The 20,423-nt window shown below is 43.8% G+C and overlaps 2 protein-coding genes across 4 annotated transcripts in view; one reads left to right on the top strand and one right to left on the bottom strand.

Annotated features, from left to right (window-relative positions):
* The first annotated feature begins 7,086 nt into the window (after nt 1-7,086).
* On the top strand, nt 7,087-10,088 carry LOC136678063 (myosin regulatory light chain 2B, cardiac muscle isoform-like). Its single transcript, XM_066655865.1, has 6 exons — nt 7,087-7,137; nt 7,393-7,468; nt 8,053-8,157; nt 8,454-8,532; nt 8,762-8,810; nt 9,984-10,088. Exons 1-6 carry the CDS (start codon nt 7,102-7,104, stop codon nt 10,086-10,088), a joined length of 450 nt encoding a protein of 149 aa, XP_066511962.1. The 5' UTR covers nt 7,087-7,101.
* Nucleotides 10,089-11,289: 1,201 nt separating this feature from the next.
* The window catches only part of LOC136679056 (collagen alpha-1(XXVI) chain-like), a 48,523-nt gene continuing 39,389 nt past the window's right edge, over nt 11,290-20,423 (bottom strand). For 2 of the 3 annotated variants that reach the window (XM_066657335.1, XM_066657334.1), the window contains exons 11-14: nt 18,536-18,571; nt 18,378-18,431; nt 16,840-16,924; nt 11,465-13,886 (exon numbers count right to left, since the gene is read on the bottom strand). In XM_066657335.1, the coding sequence (XP_066513432.1) occupies nt 13,759-13,886; nt 16,840-16,924; nt 18,378-18,431; nt 18,536-18,571 (303 nt within the window). In that variant the 3' untranslated portion in view covers nt 11,465-13,758. Of the gene's footprint in view, nt 11,421-11,464; nt 13,887-16,839; nt 16,925-18,377; nt 18,432-18,535; nt 18,572-20,423 lie in introns of those variants that run through there. The other variant, XR_010796520.1, reaches the window with a different exon arrangement.

The raw sequence follows: 20,423 nt of genomic DNA on the forward strand, positions 1-20,423 counted from the left end.
CTCTGTGAGAAGACAGCTCAACCTGGTGGGTCTGAAAGGACGTGGAATGCAGAAAAAATGCACACACGACCACTGAGGTTGACTGAGGTGAGTCCACATTTGTGACTGGGACGAATTGTTTCATAAGAACTGTAAAAATGAAACTAACCTCTCCGACTGAACATTTGAGGTGTGGAAAATGTTGGAAAAGTGAAAAGCAAAGCAGGTAGGTGTCGCACTCACGCAGCTGGAGGTTGTGGGTTCGATTCCCACTCCGGGTGACTGTCTGTGAGGAGTGTGGTGTGTTCTCCCTGTGTCTGCATGGGTTTCCTCCGGGTGACTGTCTGTGAGGAGTGTGGTGTGTTCTCTCTGTGTCTGTGTGGGTTTCCTCCGGGTGACTGTCTATGAGGAGTGTGGTGTGTTCTCCCTGTGTCTGCGTGGGTTTCCTCCGGGTGACTGTCTGTGAGGAGTGTGGTGTGTTCTCCCTGTGTCTGCGTGGGTTTCCTCCGGGGGACTGTCTGTGAGGAGTGTGGTGTGTTCTCCCTGTGTCTGCGTGGGTTTCCTCCGGGTGACTGTCTGTGAGGAGTGTGGTGTTTTCTCTCTGTGTCTGCGTGGGTTTCCTCCAGGTGACTGTCTGTGAGGAGTGTGGTGTGTTCTCCCTGTGTCTGCGTGGGTTTCCTCCGGGTGACTGTCTGTGAGGAGTGTGGTGTGTTCTCTCTGTGTCTGCGTGGGTTTCCTCCGGGTGACTGTCTGTGAGGAGTGTGGTGTTTTCTCTCTGTGTCTATGAGGAGTGTGGTGTGTTCTCCCTGTGTCTGCGTGGGTTTCCTCCGGGTCACTGTCTGTGAGGAGTGTGGTGTGTTCTCACTGTGTCTGCGTGGGTTTCCTCCGGGTGACTGTCTGTGAGGAGTGTGGTGTTTTCTCTCTGTGTCTGCGTGGGTTTCCTCCGGGTGACTGTCTGTGAGGAGTGTGGTGTTTTCTCTCTGTGTCTATGAGGAGTGTGGTGTGTTCTCCCTGTGTCTGCGTGGGTTTCCTCCGGGTCACTGTCTGTGAGGAGTGTGGTGTGTTCTCACTGTGTCTGCGTGGGTTTCCTCCGGGTGACTGTCTGTGAGGAGTGTGGTGTGTTCTCCCTGTGTCTGCGTGGGTTTCCTCCGGGTGACTGTCTGTGAGGAGTGTGGTGTTTTCTCTCTGTGTCTGCGTGGGTATCCTCCGGGTGACTGTCTGTGAGGAGTGTGGTGTGTTCTCCCTGTGTCTGCGTGGGTTTCCTCCGGGTGACTGTCTGTGAGGAGTGTGGTGTTTTCTCTCTGTGTCTGCGTGGGTTTCCTCCGGGTGACTGTCTGTGAGGAGTGTGGTGTTTTCTCTCTGTGTCTGTGAGGAGTGTGGTGTGTTCTCCCTGTGTCTGCGTGGGTTTCCTCCGGGTGACTGTCTGTGAGGAGTGTGGTGTGTTCTCCCTGTGTCTGCGTGGGTTTCCTCCGGGTGACTGTCTGTGAGGAGTGTGGTGTGTTCTCCCTGTGTCTGCGTGGGTTTCCTCCGGGTGACTGTCTGTGAGGAGTGTGGTGTGTTCTCCCTGTGTCTGCGTGGGTTTCCTCCGGGTGACTGTCTGTGAGGAGTGTGGTGTTTTCTCTCTGTGTCTGCGTGGGTTTCCTCCGGGTGACTGTCTGTGAGGAGTGTGGTGTTTTCTCTCTGTGTCTGTGAGGAGTGTGGTGTGTTCTCCCTGTGTCTGCGTGGGTTTCCTCCGGGTGACTGTCTGTGAGGAGTGTGGTGTGTTCTCCCTGTGTCTGCGTGGGTTTCCTCCGGGTGACTGTCTGTGAGGAGTGTGGTGTTTTCTCTCTGTGTCTGCGTGGGTTTCCTCCGGGTGACTGTCTGTGAGGAGTGTGGTGTTTTCTCTCTGTGTCTATGAGGAGTGTGGTGTGTTCTCCCTGTGTCTGCGTGGGTTTCCTCCGGGTCACTGTCTGTGAGGAGTGTGGTGTGTTCTCACTGTGTCTGCGTGGGTTTCCTCCGGGTGACTGTCTGTGAGGAGTGTGGTGTGTTCTCCCTGTGTCTGCGTGGGTTTCCTCCGGGTGACTGTCTGTGAGGAGTGTGGTGTTTTCTCTCTGTGTCTGCGTGGGTTTCCTCCGGGTGACTGTCTGTGAGGAGTGTGGTGTGTTCTCCCTGTGTCTGCGTGGGTTTCCTCCGGGTGACTGTCTGTGAGGAGTGTGGTGTTTTCTCTCTGTGTCTGCGTGGGTTTCCTCCGGGTGACTGTCTGTGAGGAGTGTGGTGTTTTCTCTCTGTGTCTGTGAGGAGTGTGGTGTGTTCTCCCTGTGTCTGCGTGGGTTTCCTCCGGGTCACTGTCTGTGAGGAGTGTGGTGTGTTCTCCCTGTGTCTGCGTGGGTTTCCTCCGGGTGACTGTCTGTGAGGAGTGTGGTGTTTTCTCTCTGTGTCTGCGTGGGTTTCCTCCGGGTGACTGTCTGTGAGGAGTGTGGTGTGTTCTCCCTGTGTCTGCGTGGGTTTCCTCCGGGTGACTGTCTGTGAGGAGTGTGGTGTTTTCTCTCTGTGTCTGTGAGGAGTGTGGTGTGTTCTCCCTGTGTCTGCGTGGGTTTCCTCCGGGTGACTGTCTGTGAGGAGTGTGGTGTGTTCTCCCTGTGTCTGCGTGGGTTTCCTCCGGGTGACTGTCTGTGAGGAGTGTGGTGTGTTCTCCCTGTGTCTGCGTGGGTTTCCTCCGGGTGACTGTCTGTGAGGAGTGTGGTGTGTTCTCCCTGTGTCTGCGTGGGTTTCCTCCGGGTGATTGTCTGTGAAGAGTGTGGTGTGTTCTCCCTGTGTCTGCGTGGGTTTCCTCCGGGTGACTGTCTGTGAGGAGTGTGGTGTGTTCTCCCTGTGTCTGCGTGGGTTTCCTCCGGGTGACTGTCTGTGAGGAGTGTGGTGTGTTCTCCCTGTGTCTGCGTGGGTTTCCTCCGGGTGACTGTCTGTGAGGAGTGTGGTGTGTTCTTTCTGTGTCTGCGTGGGTTTCCTCCGGGTGACTGTCTGGGAGGAGTTTGGTGTGTTCTCCCCATGTCTGTGTGGGTTTCCTCCGGTTTCCTCCCATGATCCAAAAACACATGTGGGTTCAAGCCCAACCCCAGGACCCTGGAGCTGTATGACACAGTAATCCCAAACACATTCTATGACGCTGAGGTCTGGGTTCTGTGGTGTGAAAACCAGCAGCTGTTTTGTATCATTTCTTCTTTTCTCTCCATTACCTACAAAAGCGATCCACGTCCTTTCAGACCCATAGTGTTGAGTTGTTTTCTCACAGTGGATGGTTGATCTTCAGGTGTCCTCTAGCACACACACACTTTCTTGAGCCTGCCCAACCGCAGCTAGGGCTTTGTAATTCCCCAGTAAAAAAAAAAAAAAATGCCAACAAGGGCCGAGGCTATATTTGTACCATGACAGCAGTCAGTGTGGCTTTTCTTGTCCAGGTTGTATTATTGTCTGAATATATGCCATTGTTTTCTCTGCCAGGTGGCGAGTGGGGGTCTGTCTCTCCGTCTGAGTGGGAGACATATTGGCGTCTGAGAATAAATGCAGCGGAGTTCACATTAATCAATCTTTTCTTTCCCCATTTGGATGCAGACTTGGTGATGACATTATAATGATGTTGGTCTGGGCACACAATTATTCAGTGACTCACACAAAGTTTGTCTGGAATCAGTTTCTTTGTCCATTTAGCTCCATTTACCACAGACAGCTGGGAGTCCAGTGGCACCCAGATCAGCTGTGTCAATTTTATATGCATGACCCATGATCTATTTCAGTCCTCAATAGGTAGAAAGAGTCTGATTAACAATTGGAGGCCACTGTGTCAATAAACGTGATAAAAAAGTAGAAAAACAATGGCGAGTTATTTAATTATTCTTGTGTTTTGCATGCAGGACACACTAATTAATATTGTAATTTCAGTAACACATGGTCTAAGCTTGAATTGTGTGGCCACTGAAGAGTAAAACAACTTTAATAGGCCAGTAGTAGCCCACAGTTTGTGTAGCTTGTAATAGTATGAATCACTGTTAAAGCAACACTATGTAATATTCGTACTTTACAATTACAATTTCAAATTAATTGTATTGCTCGCTGAGCTGTAACTGGGAGAGCTGAGACTCTGTTGTTGCTACTCTGGGCTCAGAACTGCAGAAACATCACTATGTAACTTTGGAGGGAGGGTAGGAAATCACATCTATCTATCCTAGATAAAACCAGCTTAGACCTACCTTTAATATGGAAATGACACTGACCACAGAATGGCCAACCCGGTCTCACACTCACTCGTGATATAGTCACATATAGGAGACTGCAATTCGTGACATAGTCGCATATTTCCGACATTTTATGCTACAATATCACAATCGTAAGTGAATAGGTAATTGCCATAGAAACCGTCGTATCAGTGCCCCGTGTTATGCGACAGTAACATGACAACTCTTCCTCATAAAGGCGTCATTACCATCTGTTAATACCACAGTCTTATTTTTATTTACGGAAAATATAACGTTACTAATTCATTATTTGGTAAAATATTGACGCAAATAACGTCTAGAGAAATGTCCTTTTCAGTATTAATCTTTTGAAAATGAATCAAAATAACATTAAGTGAAAGAAATGTTCTCGTTAGAGTTAAAGCTAAAGTAGGACACCAATAATAAACATTGTTTAGGAGAAATATTATAATGAAATACTATATGCCTTTGTTGGAATAAGAACCTATGATCTGTAATTCGCATTATGGCGTTTCTATGTTATATCAGTAAAGACGCCTGTAATGAGGAAGAGTTTTTGTGTTACAGTCACATAGTGTTTCTATGGTAATTACCCATACACTTATGATCTTGATATTGTCGCATAAAATGCTAGAAATACGCGACTATGTCACAAATTGCAGCCTTCTATATATGTGACTATATCAGGAGTAGGTGTGAGACTGGGTTGGAATGGCATGACAGTGGTCTACAGGACAGTTTGTGTATTGTTAGACTAATGACCCTACGTGATGAAAGTAATGTTTAGCTTGTGAACTTGGCATGTGTCAACTAATATGACTTGTCACAACCTAGAAAAAAACATAATGACTTTGCTGCCTGCAACAGATCATTCATCCAAACTCAGCTAACATGGCTAGCTGTGTAAAACATGCTAGCGCGCTAACTAGCATCGCTAGCTTTTAGTCGTAATTAGCCACGTTAGCACTGTTTAGTTAAACAATCCTTCTGACTTGGACCACAAATTTGTAAATGGGTCTCAGCGGAGTTTAAGAGTAAATCTATGAGATTTTCAGAGCTTTCCGTAACATATTAATAACAGCAGCAAACCTTCACTAGCTGGCTCTTATCAACAGCAAGCCAACGTTAGCCCTGATTTGGCAGGTGTGAAATGTCTGCTAGCTTGTAAGGTCAGTCAAACTCCTGACTTGAGCCTAGTGAATCCTCCAGTGATGTCTTTGTCTTTTTCATGTGCTAGATGTCCAGTGAAAAGCCAGAACAGCTGCTGAAAGTATTGCAATCTCCAAATCCCAAACCAGCATCCAACAATTCCCCATGGATGGACAGTGGCTAGAAACAAAACTGGGTGCTTTACAGGCCTAATGATTTTGAAAACCTCTTTAAAAAGAGGGACTCAGGGACAGCGCATGAGATTAGGGGGTAGCTATCTGCTGTTTTTGTAATTCATTTACTTATCCACTACAGGTCACATATGTTGAATGCCAACTAATGTGACTAATGTGAATTAGCTAGTCTGTTTGTGCACTGGAAACCCTAGTGTCAATAAGCAGGTAAAAAAATAATAACAGGTCTTTGTCCAATATGCTAATCTTTCTCACTCCCTGCTCACAGCAGAGAAACAGAATCTGGTAGGGCTTAGATGGTGAAGATACCTCCAAATATTGAAAATCATGAAAAGAGATGAGGATGCTGCATTACCTGCTCCATAGTTTGGTAACATTGACTTATTTTGGCGGTTTCAGGTTACTCAAAATGGAACTCTTTAAAGTGGACTCTAAATTCAGGAGACCACTAACTGCGTGAAAATAAACGCAGACTGTAAATGCTACAAAAGTTACAAATGAGTTTCTCTGTTAATTCAAACGTACAGACAAGTTAAGTTTTAGCGACACACAAACAAGTTGTCTTTTTTTTACCAAAACATTCTGTTCCATCTTAAAAGACACAGAGCTTATATACAAACCAAAGAGGACAGTAGGCCCTTTTGCAGCTGCACCAGTGGGTACCATTTTGCTGTATACTATATTTTTTAAATGATTATAGAAAGATTATAGGAGATGATAGAATCTATGTTCCTTAAACCTTAAATATAAAAGGTGTCCACAAATGTTAGGACATACTGTATATGGCTTATGTCTCATGATGAAAATTATAAATATTAATAATATAAATAATAAATAAATGATCTGCTGCTCATATTTATGATATTTCTACATAAAAAAAGATATTTTTGAGGTGTAGATACATTTATTTTTGGAATTCTACCACCCCGCCACAGCCCTGTCCCTACTTCACCCCTGGGAATACTGATCTTAACTTAGTAGCACCTGTGAAAGGGGCACAGTGGGCCTGGCATAGTGGACAGAGCTGTGTCCTTGAGGAGGTCAAAGCTCTCTGCATGGTCAGCATACCTCACAAGGGTGGTTAGTTATTGCATTTTTCCAAGCCAGACTCTATTGTCTAAACTTAGAGCAGCTATGCTTGGTGGGATTCATATATAAAAGAGTAGCCGTGGCTCTATTGTGTGTCCAGGCTTTAGCTGACCATCTGCAGGACCTCTGCCACTCTCAAAATGGTAGGATATACCGTACAAATCCTTTACTACGGTTTTCTAATGGACACAAGGTTTACAGTATTGTAGCTTGGCAGTGCAATGCATGCAGGTCAATGTTAATTTGTGTTCTCCTGCAAGTGTGTTGAGTTCTGAGGGTGTTGTATAAGCTGGATTGGAGGGCTACAGGTCTAAGAAGCTTGTGCCAGCCTGTGTGTTTCAGTGACTAGCTCAGACTGCATAGACAAAACAATATAATGCTTCCTGTAACGCTACTTTGCATTTCTGTAGTCACCCAAAAAAGCCAAGAAGAAGGAGTCCGCCAGCTCCAATGTCTTCACCATGTTTGAGCAGTCTCAGATCCAGGAGTTCAAGGAGGTAAGTGCCATTTCCTCCGCTGATCCCACACATCAGTCATGTGCCGTTCTAAAACCATACAATCCATACAGACCATAACTCACAGGAGCTATAGCGTTAACGGCCTGCTCCTTGGCTGCAGCAGACCATGGCCATAATCACTGTAATTTACAGTATACCTGATGGATGGGCTCTTAAGACATTAGCGCAGCACATTTCTGCGACATCTAGAGAGCTGCTGATGTGTCCAGAGTTAACGTGTTATGACGCCTGCAGGCCTTCACCATCATGGATCAGAACAGAGACGGCTTCATCGACAAGAACGACCTCAGAGACACCTTCGCAGCTGTGGGTAAAGACTCTTGACTTCACTCACAGCATCGACTTCTATTCCACTGCTCTGCAAATACATGACATACAGTTTAACACACCACGTTCTGTAGATGTGAACACATTTATGCCCTTTTTGGACTGAGAAAGTTTTACATAAGAAGGTAGGGTCATATATGTAATACCTGAGTACCCACAGTGATTTTAGTTCCGTCCAAAAGCAATATATCATTTACTTTATAGTTTTAGTAAAGATTCTTACAGCTTTTACATATTATTTTACCATAAATAATCTCAATATAAATGGAAAATATATATTCCATTATAGGGCTTCATACTATGAATTTGGTCACTTTATTAGAAACAGGTGCTTTACTAGGGTGAATATATGCAACAGTCTGGACCTTCTTCTGAACTGACACTTGTTTAAAAAAAATTCACACAAGTGACAATAAGTCAATAAGAACAAACTCAACAGTGTGTGCTGTTATGTGCACTCTGAACCTACAAGGTTGGAGGAACTCAAAAAGTGGCCAGTGCATGGAAGAATGAAGCTTCTAGAAGATGTTAAGTGTAACCATAGCTTATGTGTGTTTGTATTTTCAGGTCGTCTGAATGTAGGGAATGATGAACTGGAAGACATGCTGAAAGAAGCCCCTGGTGCCATCAACTTCACTGTGTTCCTCAGCATGTTTGGTGAGAAACTCAAAGGTGTGTACTTTATTTGAAATCTCCGGACACTTTGAATTACTGTTTATATGAATGATTTTTTAAAAGAATTTGAGAACTTCTGTGAACTTGCTCTTCAAATAAACACTAGGTAGTATTCTTACCTTAATGCGACAGTTTCAAAATCATTGTGATGTTTCACTGAGCTGTAACAGGGAGAATAGAGCCTCTGTCATTGCTAATCCAAGCTCAGTGTGGCAGAAACTGCACGATGTAACTTCTCAGGAGGGCTAAGCACGTATGCTTCGATTGACCATGGCAGATTTCTCATTCCTCAGGTACTGACCCTGAGGAGACTATTCTGAACGCCTTTAAGATGTTTGACCCGGAGGGAACAGGAGTTCTGAAGGGAGACGAGTGAGTTGTTTGCTTCTGGATTCAATCAACAGGAGACAGTATAAATATGTGTTGATTAAAGAACAGTACAAATGATACTGCCTTCTACGAGGCAGGCTCGGGTTCGATTCCCAGCTCAGGGAGAAACACCAAACTAAAGTAATGAGAGTCCCTAGGTGAGAGTGGGCAGGAATTAAACTGTGTTTGACGTATGATTCTAACGACTTTCTGTTTTTCCGCTGATCAACAGGATCAAATATTACCTGATGTCTCAAGCAGACAAATTTTCAGAAGAAGAGGTGAGCAACACTTTCCTTCCAATGAACGGGTGAAGCCCCGCCCCTGAGATTCATTAATGCGTCTTTTAATACTTCAGGAAAAACATCAGGGAATAAGACGATTCACAGCCAGAGGAATGTGGATTCTGCATGCTCTCTCTCTCTCTCTCTCTCTCAAACACAAACCATATCCATACCGACCATATGTTCACTAATTGGCCACTTTATTGGAAACACCAACTTTGTAATTACACTTACTGGTCGATGTTTTGGCAGCGTCTGTTTTCATTCATGAAGTGTGTAGCAACCACTTCTTATATCACAGTCTTGAAAGTAAATGCCTATCTCACACACACACACACACACACACACACAGAAGAAGAAGAAGAAAACAAACAAGCCCTCTGTTCCCATGGCAGCCATGTGCAGTAATCTGCTGGCTGGCTTCTCGTGGCACCGTCCTGCCTCGCTGATGGCTCCTGTGATTACAATAATCCATCTTGCTGTCAAATACCAAAAATCCCACACAGAATAGTGAAGAGAAGGGAAGGGAGGGGGAAGAAAAAAAAACCAAGAAAAAACGCGTAGGCTCACTGTGGCTCCCATGTGTCCAGCAGATGAGCAGCCACGCTGCGTTGGCACAGCAACGGGCTCTCCGGGGGTCCGCAGGGGCCGCTGGGCAGCACTCTTGATCAGCCATGAGGGTACACACAGGAGACATGAACACATGCTGCTGATCAAACACTGTGGCACACTCGTCCCCCGCAGGGTCTAAACCAACAGCAGTTTCAGCTGACGAGAGCAAGAAAACACACACACACACACACACACACACACACACACATATAGAAACAGAGAGAGAGAGAGAAACCTCATCCACTATTGCTATATACTAAAGCTTATCTTGTAGGACCAGTCACTGAGCACTTTATTAGAAACACCTACACTAACACTATAGCGCCAAGATCTATGTTAGAACATTGCTGTAAGAATTGGATGGCATTCAGCCACAAAAGTAATAGCAGAGAGGTCACATATGTACGTTCTGTAGATGTGAACACATTTATGCCCTTTTTGGACTGAGAAAGTTTTACATAAGAAGGTAGGGTCATATATGTAATACCTGAGTATGTATGGCGGCTATTTATTAGTAACTCCAACTTCACTTAAAACTTTTTGATATATTCCTCTCAGATGAATCAGATGTTCACCAACTTCCCACTGGACGTCGCTGGAAACCTTGACTACAAAAATCTCTGCTACGTCATCACGCATGGAGAGGAAAAGGAGACAGAGTGAGGAGCCAAGGACAAAGCATCTACCTGTAAATAGACCCCTCATCAATGTCAACACCGTCGTCATCACATGAGCCTTTAGCTGATGAAGGTCCAAACTGTTTGTATGACGTTGTATCAAAATGGATATAAAATTGTTTTTGGAAAGTAAAGCATCCTCCATTTTTTTATTTCCATGATTTTCATTCATTCATTCATCCATTCATTCATTCATTCATTATCTGTAAGCACTTATCCAGTTCAGGGTCGCGGTTGGTCCAGAGCCTACCTGGAATCATTGGGTGCAAGGCAGGAATACACACTGGAGGGGGCGCCAGTCCTTCAAAGGGCAACACACACACACATTCACTCACACCAACGAACATTTTTTGAGTTGCCAATCCACCTGCCAGCGTGTGTTTTTGGACTGTGGGAGGAAACCGGAGCACCTGGAGGAAACCCACGCAGACACAGGGAGAACACACCACACTCCTCACAGACAGTCACCCGGAGGAAACCCACGCAGACACAGGGAGAACACACCACACTCCTCACAGACAGTCACCCGGAGGAAACCCACGCAGACACAGGGAGAACACACCACACTCCTCACAGACAGTCACCCGGAGGAAACCCACACAGACACAGGGAGAACACACCACACTCCTCACAGACAGTCACCCGGAGGAAACCCACGCAGACACAGAGAGAACACACCACACTCCTCACAGACAGTCACCCGGAGGAAACTCACACAGACACAGGGAGAACACACCACACTCCTCACAGACAGTCACCCGGAGGAAACCCACGCAGACACAGGGAGAACACACCACACTCCTCACAGACAGTCACCCGGAGGAAACCCACGCAGACACAGGGAGAACACACCACACTCCTCACAGACAATCACCCGGAGCGGGAATCGAACCCACAACCTCCAGGCCCCTGGAGCTGTGTGACTGCAACACTACCCTCCATGATTTTCACTTAATATTAATAATGAGAAATATTATCTTTCTGCAGGCCCCCTAGTGGCCATCCGGTCAATGCTCAACACAGACATTTTTAATTATTCATTCATCTATTCATGTTGTGTAATCCTACAAATACTGGGCGCAAAACAGGAACACACACAGGACATCACAACATCACTCAATACTCACACACACTTAAGGACAATTTTGAACAGCCAATCCACCTACCATCAGTCTGTGTTCTCCCACTGTCTGCATGGGTTTCCTCCGGTGTTCTTATGTCTCTTCCTTCCTGAAACTTTCTTGATAGTGAACAGGGCTGTCAACACAGTGATGAAGATGGATATCAGGTTCCACGCCAGGCACAGATGCCCGATGTACTGTTATGAGAAAGTGCAAAATACATTTGCATTATTGTGTATTTGAAAAAAACGTTTATTGAACGTAACAGGAACCCAAAAATACACCCACTAAGAAATGTTAACATGTTTATAGCAATGTGTTACCAACCTGAAGTCAGAGTGCAAACAGAGTACATACAGTCATTAAATCAATATCCGGCTGATTACAAGGCACAGTCAAACACAGCCATGATATTACAGTACAAAAAAAATCAAGACAAATCAGAGCAGTTTTATAGTGTACTCAATTATATAACCACTGCCACCTTTACACTGCCTACTGTACGAGACAACCCAGTAAACAGCTGTCCACTGTATTACATTTAGACGCTGTAAAGTGTATCAATGTTAATCCAAATAAGAATAATGTCCAGCTACAGAATCTGAAGTCACACAACAGGTGCTTTCTAAACAAAGCTGAAACCATTAACTCAGACAGAAGGCACAGAAACACAGTAAAGCATTCGTACATTAAACAATGGCAGTGAGACGATAAATAAACGGCAGTGAGGCGTTAAATCAAACATAAAGCTAGTCTTGGAAGCGAATGCATGTTATAGTGCAGTACTGTATTGTCTTAAAAATGAGAGACACAAACATCTACCAAACCAAATGGCCTAAAAACGTAGACTTAGAGCAATGGTACCTTCAGAAACTACAGCTACACCTTAACCCCTGGCCCGAATGTTTATGATCAGCCCAGACATGCCCAGTGCCTAAAATACGTTCCTTTAGATTTGCATCACATTTGAGTGACACTGAAGTATAGAAGGATAACCTACAAATGAGCACCGTGTCACAGCCCACCTGGACTTCACCGGTAAATGAGGAGACTACCCCAGGTGATTAAGTATTAGGAGTATTAATATGTTTTAAAGCATTTTATGTGCAATGCATAATTTTGAATGTCATTTTATGGCAACCGCTGTGTAGCTTTAAATCCAAACTCATGTAATTTGGGTACAGCATTATCCCCAAGAACAAGGCATGTGTTTTCCAGCACTTTTTTCCCAGTGGAACTCATAACAAACGCAGTAACCAATAAATTCTTCTCAGTCACCATTTTCAAACTTTAACATTAACACCTGGCTAAGAAAAATAGCGCAAGTGTTAACAACGCAGCAGAGAGTTGAGCCGAAGTGTTTATTTTCTGTCAGAATGAGAACCTTATTAATTTCACGTCTGCAGACTCTCAGTAAAGAGGCTCCAGGGTAATTCTGGCCTGCTCCAAAAGAGGCGGAGAGTTGGAGTGACATGTCTGTTATTGGGACTCACAAAATAGAAGGAGAAGCAACAAACACAGGGAGAAGAAAGAGAAGATAAGGAGGCAACCGAGGGGAATAAAGCTGCGGTTGCAATTTAGCTGAGAGAAAACCTCCTACCGAAAACTGTGTTTCTGGGCTGGAGAGCAAAAACAATAGCTGGCTGGTTCGCTGTTTGTTGTGGACGATCCAGATGTTTCTGGTTTGACAGCGTTTTATTTGGAGCTGTCTGGAAGGCGAGGGCCTCATTTGTTCCGTCCTGTCTCGCTGCGGCTTTAACAAGCTGGGGGGGCCGAGCATGGGCTGAGAGATGCTGACAGGCTAGTGGTGGGTGAAGTGTTTCTAACACACACAAACTCACAAAAGTTGGACAGCACAGCGGATACAGGTAAGACAAAATGCAGAGATGGCGAGCCTGCTTACTGACAAGCCAAAAACCTGGAAAACGTCCCAGAGGAAGGAAAACCAAGCGTAGTTTCTCCTAGACAACACCAAGAAGAGATGGAAAGACAAATGAGACTTTAGATGAAATCTTCTGCTGCTTAGATATTTCTCCTGAGACAAAGAGCCCGGGAATCCCAGGTGCGCCTTGTCGTCTGGGGAAGATCTCATTAAAAGCTCACGCTGTACTCATTAAGGCTGAGATAACACTCTTATTTATCTGAAGCTGCACTAAAGGCAACTCAACCATTTTTCCCCCCAACACTAACAACATAAAACTACAAATTTGCATTACGTTTTATCTGGGTTAAAATATGTCATGTCCAATGGGCAACTACTGATTGATTAAATTTACCTCTGGGATAATTAACCTTCTGCTGTGCTTAGTTCACAGCCTTCTGAATTCACACATTAACTCAAACAGACCGGTTTGAAACATACAAAATGTAAAAAAAACCCCACATTATTGCAATTAGAATACACACGTTTCCTTGTCAACATTGTACAGCACATGACATAAAACTGAAAAGTGGAGAGGCTTCGAGAGCGCTGTTCACTGAGGATTGTTCAGAACAACACTGAGTGACAGCTACGCAAGAGCTTTAGTGTAAATGTCAAACTCTCTTTCTCTTCTGTTGGCCTATGCTGAAGGCGGCGGATTGGGCTCGTTTGATCTTCACTGCAGGCAGCGGAAGAGGATCCGGCAAACTTTCCAGCCCAGATCCGCCCTCTGCTGGGTTCTCTGCAAATACAAAAACACATATGCAATTCATCAGTGCTTTATTTAGTCCAGCAGTCGATTTAAGTATACAAACAAAAACTAATTGTATGAATTTTGAGTGGTTTTGGAATATTCCAAGTCGTTTCATAATGTCCTATTTCCTCGTTCTTACTGCTTGTGTGTTCTTCATTCATTATCTGTAACCCTTATCCAGTTCAGGGTCGCGGGGGGTCCAGAGCCTACCTGGAATCATTGGGCGCAAGGCGGGAATACAGGTGCCAGTCCTTCACAGGGCAACACAGACACACACACTTCACAGTCAACCGGAGGAAACCCACGCAGACACAGGGAGAACACACCACACTCCTCACAGACAGTCACCCGGAGGAAACCCATGCAGACACAGGGAGAACACACCACACTCCTCACAGACAGTCACCCAGAGGAAACCCACGCAGACACAGGGAGAACACACCACACTCCTCACAGACAGTCACCCGGAGGAAACCGACGCAGACACAGGGAGAACACACCACACTCCTCACAGACAGTCACCCGGAGGAAACCCACGCAGAAACAGGGAGAACACACCACACTCCTCACAGACAGTCACCGGGAGGAAACCCACGCAGACACAGGGAGAACACACCACACTCCTCACAGACCCCACGAACCCACAACCTCCCACGCAGACACTGGGAGAACACACCACACTCCTCACAGACCCCTCGAACCCACAACCTCCAGGTCCCTGGAGCTGTGTGACTGCGACACTACCTGCTGCACCACCGTGCCGCCCCTTGTGTGTTCTTATCCCAGTAAATGTAAAATTCTTAGTTGCCACAGCGTGTGAAATGCAAATAACAAACAACAACCAGTGATAAAGACACAATTTTTATTTTATTTTAATCTTTTTCAGTTCCATATTGAAACTGTAGCCTGCAACCCATTTCAAAAACCCTGAAATCATTAGAATAAACTTAACAGGTGATTATTTCATACTTATATATAAAAGGGAGCTTCTAGGACAGGCCTGGTTTATTAAAAGAAAAGATGTGTTGGGGCTCAAAACAGTGGGTAATCGACTAGCCTAACGTTTCCTTAGTGAGCGATTGCATAATGCCATAAAAACCCAGATAAATCTCTGTGCGTAAAGGGCAAGGCAGAAAACACAACTAATTGCCCATGACTTTCAATCCCGTATGGCACTGCATTAAAAATGGCTTCTGGGACAGAGATTACCACATGGGCTTGAGGATAAACACAGTTTCTGTGTCCACAAATGCAAGCTGAGGCTGTACTATGCACAGCTTGTGCCATCTGTCAACAACATATAGAAACACGGCTGATTTCTCTTGAAATTCTCTGAAATGGGTGGATGCAGAGTAGAAATGCGTATGAGGCTCTAAGGAGAAAAATGTTACCATTTATTATGGAAGGTGTGGACCCATCCAGGCCACACATTACCAATGTAAAATTCAAAAGCAGTCTGTGAAGGAAAATAGGTGAAGGTAAGTTTGGGCAATTAATCGAAATAATTAATCAAAATCAGAACTTCTAATCGACATAATCTTGCCTATATTAATTATTTTTAGTTTGTTATGTCCCCACCAGTGGCGATTGCTCTAAGACTGCAAGGGGAGCTCAGCTTCCCCTAAAATGTAATAAAAAATAAGTGATCAAATATATACTGTTGTGTGTACGTGTCATTGAATAAATATGCACTACAACGTGCTCAACTTTTGTTCAGAATCAGCTTCTTATCACTGGTAAAGACACGGCTTTCCTCTCAATCATTCCCGCAGCTTCACAGTGCTTTAAACAGTGAGGACGCTGAGTGTCCACAGAGTTCAATAGCGAAGCAGCGAAGTGCAGCGAAACGAGACGAGTCATTGGATAAATGCTGGGCTTTGTCCCGCCCATCGGACGCTCAGCGTCTCTGGGGGTCTATGGGGCAGTGGGCTGGCCTCGACTGGCCCGGACGCTCAGCTTCTGCATGATGATTGGATGATCTGTCTGAGGCTGAATCCCTTTTTGATTGACAGCGAAATGAGCGAATCAGAGATCCTTTGGTGTAAAGATCTGTGGGAGCACAGGCGGACACACTTCACATGGGCCAAGGCCGTTTAAGCAGCCTAGCTCTGCTGGCCATTGAGAGGACACTAGTCAAGTCCCTGGAAAAGACACCTTGTTGGTACGACAGGGTACAGATCATTTTCTTGAAAAGGAACGGAGGGTAGAATTTACGTATAAATAAACCCACACATTTTAAGATGTAGACCGAGATTGAGCTTCCCCTCCTTGAAAGACCAGCATCCGCCACTGGTCCCCACCTAAACGCAGAGGCTGACCAAGCGATTCAAGCAGCTAGAACCAAAGAAACCACAGCGTCTGTGGTGAGGACGTGCTGTGTTTTGACTATAATTAAGACGACACTGAACAAAAAGAAGTCATATGTAAACACTGAGGAAAAACAGTTTCAGCCAAAACACAATCACACACCAAATATAAACATTGCTAAGAAAATGTAATACTGGAGCATATTTACAGTGCAAGCCTTGTCACTGAACTGAGGGTCAAAATTATCGTTCATTAATCGTAATCGTGGTAAAATGTACAATTAATCATGATATTGATTTGAGCTCATATCGCCCAGCACTAGGTGAAGGCATATACACAATTTTGGAGCATATTCTGACTTCTAAAAATTGGTGTCTTCAGTTTCCAAACGACCCTTGAGTGTTACCAAATATGTGTGATGTAACACCACGGCACACATGCTCCTGTCAGCTTTACTGAGACTTCAAATTTAGTTTGAACATATATTCATCAGTCTTTATCAGTATTTCACAGTAGCACACCAACATCAGTCAGCGGCTCACGCACTGAATGGTAGTAGCATCCCTTTGAATCTTGTTCAAGACCATGCACTTCTCTCAAGCCACTTAAGACAGACAGGATTAGCCTGAATTACCGTGGATGCCGATCATGTGTTCCAGTATGAGCACCCTCTCCGCCAGAATCTTCAGAGCTTCTCTCAGTTGCTGAATCCCCTCACCCTGCAGTCAGATCAGTTTAGTTTGGTCAGATGTTATAGCACTAATTTTTCATTTAAATAATGTTTAAGGCCTGTACCGTTGCAATCTATAGTTTAAAAATAGACTGCTTAAAAATACACTGATCAATACAGTTATAATATACACATAAACCAAGTAAGCTGCAAAAAAAGCCTGGTTTAGAATCCATCATGGTAGTGATGTCAAAACTTTGCAAACAGTTATGTATGACTGCTCATTCACACTAAACTGATTCGGACGGTTGTTCCTGTTGACAGTCTATAGCAGATTAACTGCAGTGGAAGTGGTGGGAAAGTGATAAATTGTACTGTTCCTGTCTGTCAGGAAACACATACATATATAACACTACATACATATCTAAAAGAGACACTTTTGTCCTAAATATTTCTTGTGAAAAGAGTGTAGCCAGTCAGAACAGAGGTAATTTACATATGGCAGTCTTTCCCCTAACTCCGGCCACTGCCGTATATGGTGCAACTCCGCTCTCTCTCTTCGCCAATCGCAGTGGGTAAAACAGTAAAACATAAGATCAAGCCCTAGTAGGGCATTTAAACATCAGTTTTGCAAGAAATCACACATCTAAACAATATTTAAGTGTCTCTAACAGTGTTGTAATTCTTTGTGTGCAAAACTGCATGTGGAACACAACACATTTCCATTTCACGACAGATATTTACCTCAGTGTTAAAGTTAGCTTAGCGGTTAGCTTCCTTTTCTCTGAGGGGAAAATCTACCGCCATTGTAGTCCTTTCATGTAGAGTACGGATACTAACACAGGACAAACGTGATCTCATTGTGAACCTCTCAAAACCACTGAATGTGGTAGCAACTGTCTCGTTTGACTGTCACAAGCAGGGGAGGTTGTTAGGAGTTAGGGGGCGCTAATAATCTTAGCAGTATTGGCACCTACTTAAACAAAAGCGTTTTTATCTAAAAACATATTTTCTTTCAAAGTCAAACAGGTCTTGGACATTAATCTACACACATTTGACTCCTGAAAAACGTTGATTTGAGTGAGTAAAGTACTTCTATTTATTTACAGTTAGCTAAAATTTCCAATACTATAATTAAAGTGGCTGGAACTTGGGGTACCTACGCTATCTGTCTTAAAAGTGCAGTAACAAACACAACCAGTTCCACAGAAAAATCTGAGAGTGATAAAAAAAAAAATAATTAAATAAATAAATATAGCGCTCTTTTTGGTGTTAGAAGAGGACTTCAGGGAAAATATAGAATATGAGCCACAGTCATTCCAATGTCAATAATAAAACTAAAATTGTAAGATGAAATATTGCTTTAGCTAATACTAGAAAATCTAGAAAAGCACTTTGAAGCCTGAACAAATTCACAAAAACAAACTTACCCACTATTATTCAATAATTATTAGCAATATTAATATCTTGTTATGCTTTTATCAATAAAATCACAAGCTCACATCAGGTAGGCTCTCTCCTGCCTCTCCTTTCTGCCCCTTAGCACCAATTTGACCCTGTGAGGAGACATTTAAGGAGAGGCCGGATAAAAAAAAACATTCAATAGAGGGGATAGAAATATGTTGAAAGTACAAAATGTGTTGAGAAACAAGTAATTTACCGGTTGTCCTTGCTCCCCAATTAATCCTGGAAAACCCTGTGTAGATGCAAATTCAAAAGTAAACATATAGAATACAACAATAACAGGCGAATACACACTATATGTCCCATTTTGAACACAGGTGTTCGTTTGCATATATAGGAGGTATATAGGAGCTAAAAATAAAGCAATAAAATGACAGTAGCTGCATATGAGCCTAAGGTCATTATGCTCAGTGCCGGGTGAGGGCTAGATGGATATAGACACCCTGCACTGTTCTCTTTAGTGATGGTGGACAATTCATTACTTTTGGAATGAGCTGGAGTGGTGTTTGTGATTCAGAACTTATTATCAAACATTTGTCTTTAAACTCACTTTTCTGAAGATAAAGGATTTAATAAAAAAGTTGAATGAAAAGTGTGACTAGCATTGCAAAGAGGTGGATAATTTCCAATACATTTCCAGTACATTACAGGTAACTTTCCATGGGAACTTTAGCTTGGGAACTTCGGAAATATTCCAAAAACGTTCCATGAACATTTTGTGAACATTGGGAATTTATTGGAATTAACAGGAAATATTGGATCATTTAAAGGAATTATATCATACACTATAATCAATGTACCATTTTTTGTCAACAGCAGACATGAAGGCAAAATAAAACAAATAATAACTATGACATCTATAATGATATTATTGAGGCAAAATAATATCAGTAGTTAGCCTATGCTAGCCTTGGTAAGCTAACCTCTTGCTAGCCTTGGTAAGCTAACCTCTTGCTAGCCTGCTAGCCTTGGTAAGCTAACTTCTTGCTAGCCTGCTAGCCTTGGTAAGCTAACTTCTTGCTAGCCTGCTGGCCTTGGTAAGCTAACCTCTTGCTAGCCTCTTACATGAAATTGCTCATTGAGCTTTTCTGATTTACCAGATAGCAAGCAACTGTGAGATTACACCTTTAAATGTTTCAGTGATATTAGTGTCAATAATAGTAGCTGATCCAAATATGTGCCTTCAGTAGGTGAGTGTCAGGTTTCTAGAAAGCATCTGGACATATGCTGTACATGTTATGGAGGAATGAACAGTGCAGGGGGTGTGGTCTCAATAGCCCTTCAGTGAGTAATGTGCCATGTGCCTGGGATTGAGGAGTAGCTTTGCTATTCAACTGTTTTGGTATCATAGCTAATTATTTTAGCCAAGATTAAGCTTCAGTATATTTTTACCAGCTATATGTAAGTTTCACACCTTTAGCTTTAAATATTCTCGTTTTATTCCCATTAATTCCCAGGGTAAATCTCCCAACTTTGAAAATTCCCGGTATTTTGCAACCCTAACTAAATCTTTAGTAAATAAGTATAAACACAGGAGTTTTAGAAATCCCCTGTGAAAACTACCAACAGAAAAACTGAGCTCACTGATTGCTCAGCAATGAGAAAGTCCCTTGCACATAAATCACCTGTTCTCTCTCCTTCCTCTACAAACCTCACACACATGCAGCGAAGCTGCCTCTCATCTCATCTTCCTTTCAGCTCTTTCAACATTCGGGGCAGCCCACCCGTCCACTTTAATGCTTACTGGTCCACCTCCGCTGGTCGAGACAGTCCACACAGTGCCTGAGAATCAAAGCACTGTTTGATCCACCCACTGAGCAGCAAGAGGCTGGTACTGATACCAGAATAGTAGGCTGTACAATTATCAGAATAAAGATCAGCTCTCAGTAGGGGGTCAGAGGCGAAGAACTGAAAAGGATACTCCCCGCTTTTGAAGGTTACCTCAAGAGGGGAGAATTCTGCTGCATTTCTGAAGATGTGAGTGAGATGCTAAATGTGTTGTTTTCTCTCTCACATCTGAAACATGTTGTTGGTGAAATATAACGCGTACTGAACTTGATTCGGGCTAAGATGGGCAACACCTG

The sequence above is a fragment of the Hoplias malabaricus genome, chromosome Y, assembly GCF_029633855.1.
Source record: "Hoplias malabaricus isolate fHopMal1 chromosome Y, fHopMal1.hap1, whole genome shotgun sequence".
Classification (NCBI taxonomy): domain Eukaryota; kingdom Metazoa; phylum Chordata; class Actinopteri; order Characiformes; family Erythrinidae; genus Hoplias; species Hoplias malabaricus.

What these genes read in the sequence shown, in the direction of transcription:
- LOC136678063 (XM_066655865.1), top strand. Translation starts at nt 7,102, where the DNA reads ATGTTTGAGCAGTCTCAGATCCAGGAGTTCAAGGAG. An exon ending in AGACACCTTCGCAGCTGTGG is followed by an intron (nt 7,469 to 8,052) that starts GTAAAGACTCTT and finishes TTGTATTTTCAG; the next exon opens with GTCGTCTGAATGTAGGGAAT. An exon ending in GGAGTTCTGAAGGGAGACGA is followed by an intron (nt 8,533 to 8,761) that starts GTGAGTTGTTTG and finishes GCTGATCAACAG; the next exon opens with GATCAAATATTACCTGATGT.